The sequence below is a fragment of the Entelurus aequoreus genome, linkage group LG22 (assembly GCF_033978785.1).
Source record: "Entelurus aequoreus isolate RoL-2023_Sb linkage group LG22, RoL_Eaeq_v1.1, whole genome shotgun sequence".
Taxonomy (NCBI): domain Eukaryota; kingdom Metazoa; phylum Chordata; class Actinopteri; order Syngnathiformes; family Syngnathidae; genus Entelurus; species Entelurus aequoreus.
Genome location: NC_084752.1, coordinates 18,004,752 through 18,023,786, shown reverse-complemented (window position 1 = coordinate 18,023,786; position 19,035 = coordinate 18,004,752). Strand labels below are relative to the sequence as shown.

Below are 19,035 nucleotides of genomic sequence, written 5' to 3'. Positions count from 1 at the left end.
CAATAAATCAGGGGACTCTTATCGCTGCAAATAAGGTTTGGTCCAGTGCAACACAAGTCTGGACTATGGAAGCTTGCTTTAACATTATATATCTTTAGCTCTTTTTGTTAAGACGTTGTGGGAAATATTATAAATGAAGATACAGCATGTGCTAAAAATCTAAATAAACAGTTACATAGTTCACTATAAGGTAAAATATACAGGAAGCAGAAAGTGCAAGGTGGTCATTGTAGAGGTGTTGAATGGAGTTCATTCATGGTCTCAAATTCTGTGCTCAGCTTGGTCTCAGAGCTGGTAAATTGTCTGCTCCCTAATGATTAAGTTTCAAAAGTTAAAAGTGGTAACAATTTAAGGTTCCCTTAAAAAGAGAAGAACTGAAATGCACTAACTGTGATCTTGCTTCTGTGGATGTTTATCATTTGTTTAAAAAAATCTGATTGCACACCAAATGAATGAATGTGAGCTTCCATCACAGTCATCCATCCATTATCTACCGCTTGTCCCTTTCGGGGTCGCGAGGGGTGATGGAGCCTATCTCAGCTGCAAATCTATTTCGGGGGGTGCTGAAGCCTATCTCAGCGGCAAATCTATTTGATTGATTTTCAAGAAGGCACACATTTTTTGTGATTCATGTTTGTGGCAATACAATCTGCTGTTTGTAAGATCATTAAGCGAAATATGAATGTTACGGCAAGACTACGTCTATGTCGTAAATATCCAATTTGGGTCTTGGCCTGTAAAAGTTTGGAAACACCTAATCTAGGCAGTCTTCTCTAAGGAAACACCGCCCCCCAGTGGTAATTAGTAAAAACAGCACACCTAAATATTTGAGAAAATATTTATTTAAATATCTGAACTAATATAACAAGAAAACATCAACATAAGTGTTAAAAACAACAACATAAAATGCTAATAATTTAAAACTTTGGAATAAAAAACAGATACATCAATTTTGTATGACCAGGATATCCAAACAAAAAAACTCCTAAAAGAGGTGTCATTGAGTTTGTGTTTTTCATCCATCAGCACATTTGTGGTCCACAGCGCATCATTACCTCAACGCAGTAGCATGTCCTAGCTGTCGGCTTTATGTCCTGTCTTGCTGACAGGACCGGGGGGAGCGGTGCCCCTTAGGAACACCTTCCTCCTGTCATCGCCACTATTCCGGAAGTGTGACACCAAACCGTACAGGAGCGGTCTGAAAAAACACAATATTAATGCAATATATTGCATGTTATGGTGTTAGGGAAAACATGCTGAATGCTTTGGTTCTGGCTGGGGAAAATGTACTGCTGATGAGCGTGGGTGCTAAAACAAAGAGGTGGTCACATAATGTTTGTGTATGAAATATAATAATAAATAAATGATAAATGGGTTATACTTGTATAGCGCTTTTCTACCTTCAAGGTACTCAAAGCGCTTTGACAGTATTTCCACATTCACCCATTCACACACACATTCACACACTGATGGCGGGAGCTGCCATGCAAGGCGCTACCTGCACCCATCAAGAGCAAGGGTGAAGTGTCTTGCCCAAGGACACAACGGACGTGACTAGGATGGTAGAAGGTGGGGATTGAACCCCAGTAACCAGCAACCCTCCGATTGCTGGCACGGCCACTCTACCAACTTCGCCACGCCGTAATAATAGTGAAGACTCATTGACTTCTCCAACAATTGATCAAAGCTCCAAAATTAGTTGTCTCTGCAAACTCCCTTACACAGACTTGGAGCTCATATCCTCTGCGACTCCCAACTCGCTCGCCAGAAACTGTCTATCCAGTGGAACTTGGGGTTGGCCTGACTCTGGAAAAACAAACAGAGCCGAGGTTAGAAACACACTTTTCTCAACAATGACGATTGGTTACAATTGAAATAGTCCAGCTGCAATCTGACATAAAAACGCCTGTCAAACTGTGTTGCACAAGACGAATAGTTTTTATACTTGGCATTTACACGCTGACCACAGTGCGAAGAATCCACTAAGTTTCATAACTATTATTTTGTGCAAAACAAGTCGTATTTTAAAAGGCAGGATCAGTAAGATTGAGGCAGGGTTGCACAGTTCCCTTTGGAAGGGAAGGTGTGAGTTTACTGAACCACACAATCCATCCATACATCCATATTCTTCCGCTTATCCGAGGTCGGGTCGCAGGGGCAGCAGCCTAAGCAGGGAAGCCCAGACTTCCCTCTCCCCAGCCACTTCGTCCAGCTCTTCCCGGGGAATCCCGAGGCGTTCCCAGGCCAGCCGGGAGACATAGTCTTCCCAAAGTGTCCTGGGTCTTCCCCGTGGCCTCCTACCAGTCGGACGTGCCCTAAACACCTCCCTAGGGAGGCGTTCGGGTGGCATTTTGACCAGATGCCCGAACCACCTCATCTGGCTCCTCTCGATGTGGAGGAGCAGCGGCTTTACTTTGAGCTCCTCCCGGATGACAGAGCTTCTCACCCTATCTCTAAGGGAGAGCCCCGCCACCCAGCGGAGGAAACTCATTTTGGCTGCTTGTACCCGTGATCTTGTCCATTCGGTCATAACCCAAAGCTCATGACCATAGGTGACGATAGGATCGTAGATCGACCGGTCAATTGAGAGCTTTACCTTCCGGCTCAGCTCCTTCTTCACCACAACGGATCGATACAGCGTCCACATTACTGAATACGCCGCACCGATCCGCCTGTCGATCTCACGATCCACTCTTCCCTCACTCGTGAACAAGACTCCGAGGTACTTGAACTCCTCCACTTGGGGCAGGGTCTCCTCCCCAACCCGGAAATTGCACTCCACCCTTTTCCGAGCAAGAACCCTGGACTCGGACTTGGAGGTGCTGATTCTCATCCCAGTCGCTTCACACTCGGCTGCGAATCGATCCAGTGAGAGCTGGAGATCCTGGCCAGATGAAGCCATCAGGACCACATCATCTGCAAAAAGCAGGGACCTAATCCTGCAGCCATCAAACCGGATCCCCTCAACGCCCTGACTGCGCCTAGAAATTCTGTCCATAAAAGTTATGGACAGAATCGGTGACAAAGGGCAGCCCTGGCGGAGTCCAACCCTCACTGGAAACGTGTCCGACTTACTGCCGGCAATGCGGACCAAGCTCTGACACTGATCGTACAGGGAGCGGACCGCCACAATCAGACAGTCCGATAGAGGGACACGGTCGAATGCCTTCTCCAAGTCCACAAAGCACATGTAGACTGGTTGGGCAAACTCCCATGCACCCTCAAGGACCCTGCCGAGAGTATAGAGCTGGTCCACAGTTCCACGACCAGGACGAAAACCTGTTCCTCCTGAATCCGAGGTTCAACTATCCGGCATAGCCTCCTCTCCAGTACACCTGAATAGACCTTACCGGGAAGGCTGAGGTTTTTGATCCCACGATAGTTGGAACACACCCTCCGGTTCACCTTCTTAAAGAGAGGAACCACCACCCCGGTCTGCCAATCCAGAGGTACTGCCCCCCCCCGGGCCTTGCCACCGAGGAGCTTTTTAACTACCTCAGCAACCTCAGCCCCAGAAATAGGAGAGCCCACCACAGATTCCCCAGGAACTGTTTCCTAATAGGAACCACACAATTATTATTGTTATAATGTTGAGTAGCTTGTAATACAGGAATACAGTAAGTAATACACACATAGTTACACAGTAGTGCAGAATGCAATGTGGTCTAATATGGCTGTGTTGACTACATTATGAAATATTTAGTATTTACAACAATCTCCACTAGGGTTGCATCGTATAGACCAGTGGTCCCCAACCTTTTTTGCACCACGGACCGGTTTAATGTTATTTTCAGGGACCGGTTTTCCACTTGTGCCAGATAAATACAGAAAAAATAAGTGCATGAAAAATACAACTCACTGTAATGCTGAATTAGTGGGAGCCCTGGGCTTGTTTCTTTGCAATGAGATGCAGATGGAAATCAGCCTTTGGCTAAAATCTGTCACATTTATAGTTTATATGTTCATTAATGTACATTGTATTATGTCACAAAGATATAACACATATAACAAATGGCAACTTCCTATGAAGAGTTTTATTGTACATCTATAAACAAGCTTATTGGTGTGTCTAGTGGGACAGGCGAAAGTTATGTTGGAGAAAATGCAGTCGTTTATGAATTATTTAATGTTTCTCTGCGGCCCGGTAGCAAATGTATCACGGACCGGTGGTTTTATATTATAAAATTGTTATCATTTGGCCGACTATAGAGTTTTTAGTACTATGTTATGTCGTGATAATGCATGTTGATGACACATTCTAGCTGTGTACAACAATTTTGACAGTGACAAGCGAACAAAGGCTTCCTCAACACACAATAGCAGGGCTATTAGACTGGCAGCCTGGGAATGACACCATATTGGTTCAGTTCAAAACTTAAGAGACAAAAAAACAAAAAACTTAAGAGACAAACATTTTTGCAGCGAATTCCTAAAACACTAAAGTGATCCTGTTGTATAGAGGAACTTGAACCATTATAAACTCATTGGCAGATCCTTGCATTGAAGTTTTAACCTTGTTGGCAAGCCTAGAACACTGGAGTCAAATTAGTGATTACTCAAGGCACCCTTTTAAGTCCTCTACATTTTGTCAGTGACACATTTTTTTTTACATAATATGGTTTTGGTAACTAAGGTTAAAGTTAAAGTTAAAGTTAAAGTACCAATGATTGTCACACACACACTAGGTGTGGCAAAATTATTCTCTGCATTTGACCCATCACCCATGATCAACCCCTGGGAGGTGAGGGGAGCAGTGGGCAGCAGCGGTGGCCGCACCCGGGAATAATTTTTGGTGATTTAACAACCCAATTCCAACCCTTGATGCTGAGCGCCAAGCAGGGAAGTAATGGGTCTCATTTTTTGTAGTCTTTGGCATGACTCGGCCGGTGTTTGAACTCACAACCTACCAATCTCAGGGCGGACACTCAAACCACTGGGCCACTGAGTAGGTAGGTGTTGCTGTAGCTTGTGTACTTCAGATGCAGTCAGTAGTCATTTGTTCAACTTCCTTAGTTATACTGATAGTTGTCCTTGAGGATCCCTTTTAGGTCCTCTCTTTTCATCATTTGGGCTATTTAACTGGTGGCCTGCGAGTTCAGTTTAAAATACTTGTGAAAGAGTCACATTTTTGCAGAAGGTCCTTATAACATCACAGCGCTCCTGTAACTGACAAAATAAATAGACTAAAATCAAATATCTGGTTCTGTATATTGTAGCGTCCCGGAAGAATTAGTGGTGCAAGGGGTTCTGGGTATTTGTTCTTCTGTGTTTATGTTGTGTTACGGTGCGGATGTTCTCCCGAAATGTGTTTGTCATTTTTGTTTGGTTTGGGTTCACAGTGTGGCGCATATTTGTAACAGTGTTAAAGTTGTTTATACGGCCACCCTCAGTGTAGCCTGTATGGCTGTTGATCAAGTATGCATTGCATTCACTAATGTGCGTGTAAAAGCTGCATATATCATGTGACTGGGCCGGCACGCTGTTCGTATGGAGGAAAAGCGTACGTGACGACAGGTTGTAGAGGACGCTAAAGGCAGTGCCTTTAAGGCACGCCCCCAATATTGTTGTCCGGGTGGAAATTGGGAGAAATTCGGGAGAATGGTTGCCCCGGGAGATTTTCGGGAGGGGCACTGAAATTCGGGAGTCTCCCGGGAAAATCGGGAGGGTTGGCAAGTATGTCTATAGGCAATGTAGCCAATAGACCAGGGATGGGCAAACTACGGCCAAACTTGGTCCCCTTAATCTGGCCCGCCAAATATTAAAACAAAATTGAGCAAAGATCTGTTTTGAAAATTGCTGGAGCCTATTTCAGCTGCATCCAGGCGGAAGGCGGGGTACACCCTGGACAAGTCGCCACCTCATCACAGACAACATTCACACTCACATTCATTCATTGATGGAAATAATCCACATTTTGTATCATTGACATCGCTAATAACACAGAAGTGCTGCCGCTGTCTGAACAAGGCACGGAGCTCAGCCCCCATGCGCGCTCCCGCTGCAGGGGACAAAATATTTCAGGGAAACAGAATTTTGGACGACACCTGGACTCAGAGAGGAAAAATCTGGGCGCCGTCCCTGTATCATTATTGCAAGAGGCTGCAATGTGTATATATATATATCGCAATGTAGATTTTATGTCAGTATCCACTAGTGCAGTGTTTTTCAACCTTTTTTTAACCAAGGCACATTTTTTGCATTGAAAAAATCCGGAGGCACACCACCAGCAGAAATCATAAACTCAGTTGACAGTAAAAAGTTGTTGTCGCAATTGTTGGATATGACTTTGCATCAATATAGCTCTTGTCTCAAAGTAGGTGTACTGTCACGACCTGTCACATCACATCGTGACTTATTTTGAGTTTTTTTGCTGTTTTCCTGTGTGTAGTGTTTTAGTTCTTGTCTTGCGCTCCTATTTTGGTGGCTTTTTCTCTTTTTTTGGTATTTTCCTATAGCAGTTTCATGTCTTCCTTTGAGCGATATTTCCAGCATCTACTTTGTTTTAGCAATCAAGAATATTTCAGTAGTTTTTATCTTTTTTTGTGGGGACATTGTTGATTGTCATGTCATGTTCGGATTTATATTGTGGACGCCGTCTTTGCTCCACAGTAAGTTTTTGCTGTTGTCCAGCATTCTGTTTTTGTTTACTTTGTAGCCAGTTCAGTTTTAGTTTCGTTCTGCATAGCCTTCCATAAGCTTCAATGCCTTTTCTTCAGGGCACTCACCTTTTGTTTATTTTTGGTTTAAGCATAAGACACCTTTTTACCTGCATTTACAAAGCAATTGGCTACCGGCTGCCACCTACTGATATGGAAGAGTATTACACGGTTACTCTGCCGAGCTCTAGACAGCACCGACACTCAACAAAAACAACACATCATTTGCAGACTATAATTACTGGTTTGCAAAAAAATGTTTTAACCCAAATATGTGAAATTAGATAATCTCCCACGGGCCACGGTACACCAGACTGTATCTCACGGCACACAGTGGTTGAAAAACACTGCACTAGTGTATATGGCGCAGAAGAAGCTTTAATTTAAAACAGTTCATGAAATATTACCTTTAACTTCCTGTATGCGTCCTGCAGAGCCAAACGTGTGAAGGCTTACCGGATGTCAGTACCGATGCCGTGTATCGGTACTTGTTGAACTCCAGGTATTCCCGGATAAGCTCGTTGATGAGCAGGTTTTCGTGGGACAACGGCGGACGCTGCTCTCGCTGGTCATCCAGGGCACCGAACACCTCTGCCTGGATGCGAGCTTTCAGCTGGCCCAGCACCCCGCGGGACTCCAGGGTTTCTCGGACCGCTAAAATGCGGGGATTTGAACCCATTAAAGTCTATATAGTCACTTGTATAATAACTACAACTTGTTGTCGAACAATGTTAGCAATAAATTAACATTTAGCCAAACGAAGCATGAAAGTCAATGCTAGCTAGCATAACCGTCGTTATTTACAGTGTAAAACAACAAGCAAAACTAAAAATGACAGCAAGCTGTGTTATTATAAGTTGCTGCAGAGAAGGTGAGGTATTTCTGGATTGTTAAGGTAAAACTCTAAGAGCAACCAAACAACAATAACAAGCATCTTACCACATTTCAGTTCGGTGATGTTCGCCATTGCAACAAGTGTAAACAAACCAGTGACTTTTCTTCGTGCAGTCTAAAATGAGGCTGTCTGATACGTCACTGCCACCTAGGGGCCAACTGGCAGTACTACACACAACTGGAGCAAAATAAACCTGCGCCTTAATACTATTTGAACACGTGTTTTCCCCAAGGGTAGTTTAAATCGAAAAGTGAATATCTTTTATTTCATGAAAAATAGATTAATCTCACACGGATTTCTTAATTTCTGAATAATTTTGATTATTACACTTTACAACCAGCAGTACAGCATCTTAATTAACTACAAAACCCCAAACCAGTGAACTTGGCACGTTGTGTAAATCGTAAATAAAAACAGAACACAATGATTTGAAAATCCTTTTCGACCTATATTCAATTGAGTAGACTGCAAAGACAAGATAGTAAACGTTCGAACTGGAAAAGTTTTTTGCAAATATATTAGATGCCGGGCAGCACAGTGGAGGAAGGGTTAGTGCGTCTGCCTCACAATACGAAGGTCCTGGGTTTGATCCTGCGCTCGGGATCTTTCTGTGTGGAGTTTGCATGTTCTCCCCGTGACTGCGTGGGTTCCCTCCGGGTACTCCGGCTTCCTTCCACCTCCAAAGACATGCACCTGGGGATAGGTTGAATGGCAAATTGGCCCTAGTGTGTGAATGTGAGTGTGACTGTTGTCTGTCTATCTGTGTTGGCCCTGTTGGCGACTTGTCTAGGGTGTACCCCGCCTTCCGCCCGATTGTAGCTGAGATATGCACCAGCGCCCCCCGCGACCCCGAACGGGACAAGCGGTAAAAAATGGATGGATGGATATTAGATGCCTGCAGCATGTTTCAAAAAAAGCTGGCACAAGTGGCGAAAAAGTCTGAGAAAGTTGAGGAATGCTCATCAAACACTTATTTGGAACATCCCACAGGTGAACAGGCTAATTGGGAACAGGTGGGTGCCATGATTGGGTATAAAAGCAGCTTCCATGAAATGCGCAGTCATTCACAAAGAAGGATGGGGCGAGGGTCACCACTTTGTGAACAAATGCGTAAGCAAATTGTCGAACAGTTTAAGAACAACATTTCTCAACGAGCTATTGCAAGGAATTTAGGGATTTCACCATCTACTGTCCGTGATATCATCAAAAGGTTCAGAGAATCTGAAGAAATCACTGCACGTAAGCGATGATATTACTGACCTTCGATCCCTCAGGTGGTACTGCATCAAAAAGCGACATCAGTGTGTAAAGGATATCACCACATGGGCTCAGGAACACTTCAGAAAACCACTGTCAGTAACTACAGTTCGTCGCTACATCTGTAAGTGCAAGTTGAAACTCCACTATGCAAAGCAAAATCCAGTCATCAACAACATCCAGAAACACCACCTGAAAAGCTTCAAAAATTGGTCTCCACAGTTCCCAAACGTTTACTGAGTGTTGTTCAAAGGAAAGGCCATGTAACACAGTGGTAAAAATGCCCCTGTGCCAACTTTTTTTGCAATGTGTTGCTGCCATTAAATTCTAAGTTAATGATTATTTGCAAAAAAATAAGTTTCTCAGTTTGAACATTAAATAGTCTTTGTAGTCTATTCAATTGAATATAAATTGAAAAGGATTTGCAAATCATTGTATTCTGTTTTTATTTGCGATTCACACAACGTGCCATTTTCACTGGTTTTGGGTTTTGTAGAAAAAATGTCAAACATTGTTAACTACATTTGTGCTCTAATTATCAAATGTAATGAATTCATTAAATTAATCTGAATTGAACTCCTGAAATCATATAACTTTGCAAAATATTGTAAATATTGTATCAGTAATAACCTCCTCACATTCTTACTTTGGTTTAAATTGCTGGGTGCCGAATGTGAAAATTTAGTCACACTTTTCTAGCAGATATATTTAGCTCACTTTTCTCACACTGAACTCACTTTTCTCACATTTAGCTACTTTTTTTAATTTTTTTTTTATCACATTTAAGTTTAAATCAGATGTTGAATCTAAATGTTATATATTAATGGTAAATCTATATCTAAATGTTGAATCTACATTGAAATTTTACACCAAGTCTATTAAGATGTAACATTTAGGTTTATAATTAACATTTAGATTCATATTTAACATTCATATCTAGAATTTAGATCGGGGTGTCAAAGTCATTTTAGCTCAGGGGCCACATGGAGGAAAATCTAATCCCAAGTGGGCCGGAATGGTAAAATAATGGCATGATAACTTAAAAATAAAGAACTCCAAGTTGTTTTCTTTGTTTTACTTTGGCCAAGAATAGAACAAGCACATTCTGAAAACGTACAAATCACAAATAATCCTCTGTGCAAAACATTTCATGTTTGTTGAAAATTCTGAGGAAATTGGTGCAGCTTCAAAAACACTATGAGCTTAGACTTGGTCTCAGTGTATCTACAAAGCCAAAGTCAAAGTCTTCCTGGGATTGAACAAAAAACACAACATGTAAACTGTTCTAGGTATCCAATACCTCCTTTGTCATGTCCACGTATCAATCCAGAGCTAACTCAACAAACCGTAAGAAACAGAGGTAAAAACTATTCAAAAGGGTTAAGTTCACTTTTCTCGTGTTTGACAGATACATTTTGGGGCAACGAAGGTGCCAAATGACGATGTGTTCAAAGCAGAAGATATAAAATGGCAGGTTTTAAGTTTCATGTGAGTCGAGGAGGAGGAGCCACAGTCACCCTTTACTGTGTACCATTTGCTTGCCTAACAGAATTGCTATTGTGACATCCAGTGGACACATTTAGAACAACAGTTTATTTCGTTAAAAGGGACATGCGGTAGAAAATGGATGGATGGATGGAGAAAAGTGAGTTAAAATGTGATCAAATAACCTAAATGTGAGAAAATTGAGTTAAAATGTGAGAAAAGTAAGCTAGATGTGAGAAATACTGTATTCAGTCACACTAGTAAAGTGTGACTGAATGTTTACATTCTGCGGCCCATAGACACGCTGTTTATACCAAATATTAACTCCAACACATCCATTTCACAGTATTGAGTCAAATACATTTATTATCATCCAGCAGTTTATGTATACAACAAAACAATACAATAATATACATCGATCAGTGAAAAATGAAATAGCTTGTTATAAAAAGTATAAATATAATACATTTCTCAGAATTTTGAAAAAAACCACAAAAATAAACTACATGGTTTATACTTTGTGTATATTGTCTAAACCAGTAAGACAAAACCAGCGTATGAGTTTTCTCTGTGAAAAGTTCATACCATTCTTGGAATCAAGGCAAAAGGTTTTTGCGGACTATCTACACTGTAAATTCTGGAAAAAATAGAACAATAGTGAATTCTCTGTAAATCTATATATATAGATATACGTATGGCCTGAGTTGTGTGGTGGTGGCGGAGGGACAGTCACTCACCAAGATTTATTGTCATTGTTTCAAAGAGACATTCTCTGCATTCATGGCGGTTTTTCAGATTCAGAAATCAGGTTAAATCTAACCAACACGGTTTCCTTGGATGTGTTTACTTTGACAGAAATACCCAGCCTGTGAATGTCTCGGTCCAACACTATTGTTTGTCTCCTGTTCTCTGTCATATATTCCATTTTGGCCGCTTCTAAATAATTTCCGATGGTTATGAAAAACCTCACTTCCCTCACATTTGCCAGGTTGAACCCTTTGGAGGGTCAGTATGCCAGAGTATTCCCCCTGTCCTCCTTTCTAGGACAGTCAAGCAAAATATAAAAGCAAATGACCTTTTTTTTTTTGGCATTCGAGGCTTTTGGAAAGTGTAAGTAAACATCAACGTTAAAGCCTGAGAAAACATGAAATACATGTCATGTGCTATAAAACACATAGAAAACGACTACAATAATACTGTTCCCATTGAAAAGGGGAATACAAGTCTTTATAATCTGTGCTCCTCTTTCATTCCAGGCTTCAGCCTCAAATAGTAAAAAAAAAGATTCCACTTTCTCTATATACATTACCAATCGCTTGCACACTCCCAGCAACCCGCTATAGCTTTGTTTGAATGTTCATAATTTGAGGTTAACAACTTCCGGACCGCATGTCCATGTGTGAAAAACCCAAGACTAGCGTCTGCAGCGTTTCTGGACAGTCAATCGTAATGCCCTGCTTGCAGCTGCCACAATGCCTGGAAGGGCTGATTCAACTTTTGTTGAAAAGCCATACAAAAAAACAGAAAGGTGCCAAGTTTGCACGGGAGCAAACGTGGTCTGAGAACTGTAAAAGACTTAGACCAGCCCAGCTTCTTGGCACATTCGGAAGAACTGTCCCTGCTGTGCGATGAGGTTGGCTGGAGAATCAATTTCAGAGATGTGGCCTCGGTCCATAACAATCACTCTGTGGAGAGCAAAGACAGGTTTTCAGCATTTTTGACTCCAGACTATGATAATGTGAATATCAATGATTATGTAAGTTCATACTGTAGAACTCGATCTGTATTGTTCCAGTTGTTTCTGGACTGTATGTGTCATTCACATTTCATTACTGCCAAAAATGCTTTTAAAATGCGGTGGTATCTCAATTGCCGTCACAAAAGGTCAGTCAAAAAACAAATCATACACATTTTTTCCCATATGAAGTAATGTAAACCCAAGTAATCCATTCCAAACGCACATTTAATAGAGAATAATTATAGCCATTCGGAGAGCGCAGACCTCCACCAGGTCCTATCTCACAATTTCTGCCAGGTCCTATCTCACAATTGTCAAGAATCCTTTTGAGAAAAAATACTGTATCCACACGGTGATCCAGAAACCTTTAAAAAGTAATTGCTTATTCTTTATTCCATTTCTGACATTTCCTGAGAGTTTAATCAAAATCCTCCCATTTGTTTTTGAGGCTAAGTTGCTTGCTGACAAACTGACAGACAACCAAACCCCAGCAAATCTAAGGATAAATTAAATTGACATGTCCGTGTGTGTTTGTTTTGCACGGCCTGGTCAGTAAGGAGCGCAAATGTGTGCAACTCAGTACCTGAGGAGGTTAAACTGGTCCCAACTTACAAGGCCTTCACAAAAAAATGGAAAATGTGGCTTATCAACGCCTACAGCTGCCAGCACTAAAATATGAGCCTGTTTTGATGCTAAGATAAATTGTATGTTGTGATGTTGTATTTTATTTTTTTATCATATTGTATATGTATTGTGTGCTTTTTTTCTTTTTCTCTGTCTTTCTTTTCTTTTTCTTTTAAATTGTAATTTTACTGCCTTTTTTACATCATGGCCAGGGGACTACAGAGGAAAACTAGCCTTCTGGCTAATTCTGGCTTTTTTAACAATGTGTAGTCATGTGTTTTATGAAATTGCATTGTACCCTTCGAAATAAACTAATCCAATTTAACGTCTGTAGCTTTAAAACAGGCTGCAAGAGGGTTTTCAGCAGCCGGGTGTGTTTGTTCAATAGCGGACTGAAATAAACGAAGTAAACCCTCTTGTTGGTCATGCATTCTCTTTGTCTCTGTGGAACGAGGCGGGGACGATAGCAAACATACACAGAAGTTTAGCCTTGTAACGTAAACGTAAGGTAACGTAGTGGAAATTATCTGGATTGTTTCTAACTAACTAACTGCTGACAGACAAACTACAGCGATAACAAACGGGCTGCAAAAGGGTTCACTCTGCATCTGTATCAGCAGCTTGGCCCGTTTGTTCAATAGCAGGCTGAAATAAACAAAGTGAACCCTCTTGTCAGTCATCCGTTCTCTTTGTCTCTGTGCATGGAGGCGTGCACCCTAGTATGCACACACAGAGAGGTTCAGCCATGTAACTTAAACGTAAGGTAACGTATCATCAATTATCCAGATCACATGTTCCCTGTCGCATTTTCTAACATTTCCTGAAAGTTCAATCAGAATCTGGATGGTTGCTACCTTAGTAACTAACTAACTAACTAACTAACTAACTAACTAACTAACTAACTAACTAACTAACTAACTAACTAACTAACTAACTAACTAACTAACTAACTAACCCCAGCGATTACAAACCGGCTACAAGTGGGTTCACTCTGCATTGGTATCAGCAGCTGGGTGCGTTTGTAAAATAGCAGACTGAAATAAACAAAGTAAAACCTCTTGTCAGTCCATTTTTTTAATCTGTGGGTGGAAGTGGGGCCCCTAGTATACACACACAGAGAGGTTCAGCCTTATAACACAAACGTAAGGTAACTTAGTAGGAATGATCCAGATCGTTGCTAAGTATATAACTAACTAATAATAATAATACACAGTACAGGCCAAAACCTTGGACACACCTTCTCATTCAATGCGTTTTCTTTATTTTCATGACTATTTACATTGTAGATTGTCCCTGAAGGCATCAAAACTATGACACCTGTGAAGTGAAAACCATTTCAGGTGACTACCTCTTGAAGCTCATTAAGAGAATGCCAAGCGTGTGCAAAGCAGTAATCAGAGCAAAGGGTTTGCTATTTTGAAGAAACTAGAATATAAAACATGTTTTCAGTTAGTTCACCTTTTGTTGTTAAGTACATAACTCCACATGTGTTCATTCATAGTTTTATGCCTTCAGTGACAAACTACAATGTAAATGGTTATGAAAATACAGAAACCGCATTAAATGAGAAGGTGTGTCCAAACGTTTGGCCTGTACTGTATATATGACACATGAAATAGATAAATGAATATTTAACATCACTTTTACCTTTTTTGAAGATAAAGAAGGACAGGAGGGGAGAGTCACGGCACCTTGGTACTATGCTACAAGTTCTTTCTTGAATTACATAGTATGTCTCCCCTTTTTTTTTTTTTAAATAAAAGTGCACTAGCAATTATAATTTGGATGATTTTGCAGTCCTCCAAACTTTTTGGGCACCTGATTCTGCAGAATGATACAGAGGCAGACTAGTATGTTACGCACAACGTTTGGCCATACCCAAGACAGTATATTAAAGCTTTTTGGATTGGAATTTCAAACGAAGCATACTAAAACCGATGTATTGCAGCAAATATCTGGATTCAAACTATACCTTGTGTAGTCCATGATAGTGTTGAGGCGGTGAGCAATGGTTAGGACAGTACAGTCTTCAAACTGTGTGCGGATCGTCGACTGGATCAGTGTGTCGGTCTCCAGGTCCACCGCGGCTGTTGCCTCGTCCAGGACCAGGATCTTGGTTTTCCTCAGCAAAGCTCTTGCCAGGCACACAAGTTGGCGCTGACCCAAACTGCACACATTTGCAGGAGATAAAAAGCTGTATTAGCTGGCTTGTGTGTGTGTGTGTGTGTGTGTGTTAACTTTGCAACATAACATTATTCCTCGTGCTGTCAAGTGATTAAAAAAATGAGTGAATAATTAATTATGATGTGCAATTAATTAATCTAAATAATCTATTTTTAATGTCATCTAAAATGCTAAAAAAAGCCATTAATTTGAGGTATTTTCATTTAAATATTTAACATTATTATAAAGAATAAAAAATGGCTATATTAAGTAATTTATTGTTTTTAAAATACTTAAAAATATACTAACATAAAACAACAGGTTTATATAACAGGGTTTCTGCAGGTATCAGCAAATCTAACTTAATTATATTTAATGCATTCATAATACAACTTAAAACTATTTTAATGCCGATGATGTCCTACTGCAGATAGTCAAAAGTGCACAATTGCCTGTACAGACAAAATTATAAGCATTTGACAGTGACAAAGTTGAAAAGTTTACATTGTGGCCGAATTAAACTCTAATGTGATCACAATATATAATAACAATGCAAGTAGCCCTTTCAAACACAATAAACATATTTTTCATTCCTGTAGTATTTTTAAGCAATATGATTAGAAGGTCAATAATGTAATTATCCTAAATAGGTAAACAAACATCAAAATCATATGGACTCTCAATATTTGTTGGTAAAAATTGCACTTCAATAAATATTGAACATCTTGAAGTGCATTTTTTTCCCTAATTGGGGAAAGTGTGATTTGTTTTGTTGTCTTTTTTGTTGGCAATTGCAATTGTGTGATTTTATAATGCCTCTCGACGTCATATTCAATTCTTTTCAATGTCATTCAAGACCTTAATTTTTGCAAAATGTATTGAATGACTTTTAATGCTTTTTAATGACCCACGGAAAGTGCTGAAGTTAACAGATCAAAACAGTAAGAACACGTTTCTGAGCAATAAGCATTACATGTTGAACTTGTTGCTTTTTCCTCTGCTTCAGATAATATGAAACAAATACAACAGACTCATCAATGTTATACTATAATAGAGCTAAGTCATTTTAACGTGGGTCAAAACACGTTAAAATGGCGACATTTCTCCATAGCTCGTTAAATAGATTGATGCGTATGTACTTAGCTAAAAACAAGACAACATTTGAATTTATAGAAATCATAAACACACGTCTGATACATCTTTAAATTTCTTATAAATATTTTACACAATTTTATGGATATAATTCATCCTATCCCCACTATTTAAAGTCGCTAACATCACTGGCCAAGTCTGTGACAGAGTGAGACCTCCCTTTTGCCATAGCTATACGGTTGTTGCTTTTAGTGAAGCACAAGAATAGGGCGCGGCAACTCACGGACATACAGATTAAAAATTGGATTAACGCAATTAAAAAACATAACGTGCTAAATATGACTGTAATTAATTAATCGCAATTAACATGATAGTTTGACACCACTCGTTATTACTGCATTCACGCGTGTACCTTAGGTTCTCTCCCCCCTCTGAGCATTCATGGTTGAGTTTGTCAGGCAGGTTGGATACAAAGTTCTTGAGGTGGGCAAGTTCCAGTGAATTCCAAACATCTTCATCTGTGTAGGTGTCAAAGGGGTCGAGGTTCATCCGTAAGGAGCCAGAGAACAGCACAGGGTCCTGAGGAAAAGTCCCACAGATGATATTTGTCAAATAATATAAATTGTAATCATCATCTCGAAGTAATGTAAACAGTTTATGTGAAGAAATCCAGAGCTGAGTATGTGTTGTTAATAACTTACCTGAGGAATGATCGTAATGCGTGATCGGAGATCATGGAGTCCAATGTCAGCGATGTTGACTCCATCAATAAAAATCTTTCCCTTTGCTGCCTCTAAAATTCGGAATATTCCCAAAGCAAGTGAGGATTTCCCAGCTCCCGTCCTTCCAACAATGCCCACCTGGAACACATTTGGGAAAACTCATGTGTCACAAAGTCCTACGTAAGCCTTCTTACGAAATCCCAATGACTCACTTTCTCTCGTTCATGGATCTGCAAGGTAATGCCTTTCAAAGCCAACTCCAAGCCTTTGCGGTACTGAAGCCCATAGTCCTGAAACTCGATGGTGCCTGTCTGGGGCCAGGCCAGCGGCAAAGAGCTGCCTTCCAGGCTCCAGCTGGCCTGTAGAATGTGAAGACAAGGAACTAAGTCACTCGCTGTATTTTTAAAAGAGGAAAAAAAATGTTCTCAACCCTTTGTGTTCAATATGTGTGTGAGATGGAAACACTGACCTCTTTTGCAGTGTCAGCATACTCATTGACTCTCTCCACCGAAACAATGTTGTTTTCTACATCGGTCCAGGATCTGACAATCCAGCTCAGGATTCCAGTCACCTGTAATGAGGTGGCTTTAATATAACTAGTATTACCATATCCATAAAGATATTCCTACAGTACTGTGCAAAAGCCTGGGAACAGATAAATGTAGTAAATGTAGACACACAAAAAACCCAAACATATTCCTATGAAACTAAAGGAAAAAATGCATTCAAATGTGATGAGGCTCTGGAAAAGGTGCAGGGATTTATTTTTACCATTATGACATCAATAAAACCTGAACTACGATCCAGGAAGTAGACTAAAAATAACAAACAAATTATTTATTTATAACATCTATTACTTTGCACAGGACTCCCTGTCTATTTTTTCATCCATAATTGCCATTGGTTGCATGAACCTCTTGGAATGTATTATTTAGGCCTTTGATTATAACTAGAGATGTCCGATAATGGCTTTTTTGCCGATATCCGATATTCCGATATTGTCCAACTCTTAATTACCAATTCCGATATCAACCGATACCGATATATACAGTCGTAGAATTAACACATTATTATGCCTAATTGTGTTGTGATGTCCCGTTGGATGCATTAAACAATGTAACAAGGTTTTCCAAAATAAATCATTTATTATTGAAGTCACAAAGTGCATTATTTTTTTTAACATGCTTTAAAACAGCAGCTTGGAATTTGGGATATGCTCTCCCTGAGAGAGCAGGAGGAGGTTGAGGTGGGTGGTGTTGGGGGGGGGGGGGGGGGTATATTGTAGCGTCCCAGAAGAGTTAGTGCTGCAAGGGTTTCTGGGTATTTGTTCCTTTGTGTTTATGTTGTGTTACGATGCGGATGTTCTCCCGAAATGTGTTTGTCATTCTTGTTTGGTGTGGGTTCACAGTGTGGCGCATATTTGTAACAGTGTTAAAGTTGTTCATACGGCCACCCTCAGTGTGACCTGTATGGCTGCTGACCAAGTATGCCTTGCATTCACTTGTGTGTGCGAAAAGCCGCAGATGTTACTCTCCTGAAAGAATCAATAAAGTACTATCTATATTATGTGATTGGGCCGGCACGCAAAGGCAGTGCCTTTAAGATTTATTGGGGCTCTGTACTTCTCCTTATGTCCGTGTACCACTCCGTACAGCGGTGTTTTAAAAAGTCATAAATTTTACTTTATGAAACCAATACCGATAATTTCCCATATCACATTTTAAAGCATTTATCGGCCGATAATATCGGCAGTCTGATATTATCGGACATCCCTAATTATAACCATTTGACAGTGACAAATATCATGTTAATTGCAATTAATTAATTACAGGCGTATTTAGCATGTCATGTTTTTTAATCACGTTAATACAATTTTTAATTTGTATGTCTGTGAGTTGCCTCGCCCTATTCTTGTGCTTGACTAACATCAACAACCCTATAGCTACAGCAAAAAGGAGGTCTCACTCTGTCACAGACTTGGCTACTTTAAATAGTAGGGATAGGATTAATTATTATTAGTGTAAAATATTCATAATTAATTTAAAGATGTATCAGAAGCGTGTTTATGATTTGATAATACACAAAAGTTAACATGGTCCCCTCATATTGTTACAATGTTGGATACTTGTGTTAAAAAAAGTAAAAGCGTTGAAATATGAGGTTCATGTATTTTGGCGTGAGCTTGCATGCAGTTTTGGATGCCTCTGTTTGCAGGGTTTTGCAGTCTGGCTACGTTGTGATGTCACAGCAAGGATGTTCTTATTTAGGCAACAAGGAGAAACAAACATGTCCAGATTCTGGACAGGGAGGACGGACGGTACGAAAGAGGAGTTAGGGAAGCCATCTACGTCAAGGTTGAAAAAACATCCCTGAACAGAGCAACACCACCAATCTCCAACATGC

At 40.3% G+C, this 19,035-nt stretch overlaps 2 protein-coding genes across 2 annotated transcripts in view; both read right to left on the bottom strand.

Moving 5' to 3' along the window:
• Nucleotides 1-830: 830 nt before the first annotated feature.
• On the bottom strand, nucleotides 831-7,719 carry cep20 (centrosomal protein 20). The gene is made up of 4 exons (XM_062033621.1): nucleotides 7,596-7,719; nucleotides 7,113-7,310; nucleotides 1,722-1,806; nucleotides 831-1,198 (listed from the first exon to the last, which is right to left on the bottom strand). The coding sequence occupies exons 1-4, from the start codon at nucleotides 7,621-7,623 to the stop codon at nucleotides 1,075-1,077; spliced, it is 435 nt and encodes a 144-aa protein (XP_061889605.1). The 5' UTR covers nucleotides 7,624-7,719; the 3' UTR covers nucleotides 831-1,074.
• Nucleotides 7,720-10,673: 2,954 nt separating this feature from the next.
• Nucleotides 10,674-19,035, bottom strand: part of abcc6a (ATP-binding cassette, sub-family C (CFTR/MRP), member 6a) — a 144,834-nt gene continuing 136,472 nt past the window's right edge. Inside the window, exons 26-31 of the mRNA XM_062033568.1 lie at nucleotides 17,102-17,203; nucleotides 16,845-16,991; nucleotides 16,612-16,770; nucleotides 16,323-16,489; nucleotides 14,628-14,822; nucleotides 10,674-11,978 (exon numbers count right to left, since the gene is read on the bottom strand). Coding sequence (XP_061889552.1) covers nucleotides 11,870-11,978; nucleotides 14,628-14,822; nucleotides 16,323-16,489; nucleotides 16,612-16,770; nucleotides 16,845-16,991; nucleotides 17,102-17,203 — 879 coding nt within the window. The 3' untranslated portion in view covers nucleotides 10,674-11,869. The remainder of the gene's footprint in view (nucleotides 11,979-14,627; nucleotides 14,823-16,322; nucleotides 16,490-16,611; nucleotides 16,771-16,844; nucleotides 16,992-17,101; nucleotides 17,204-19,035) is intronic.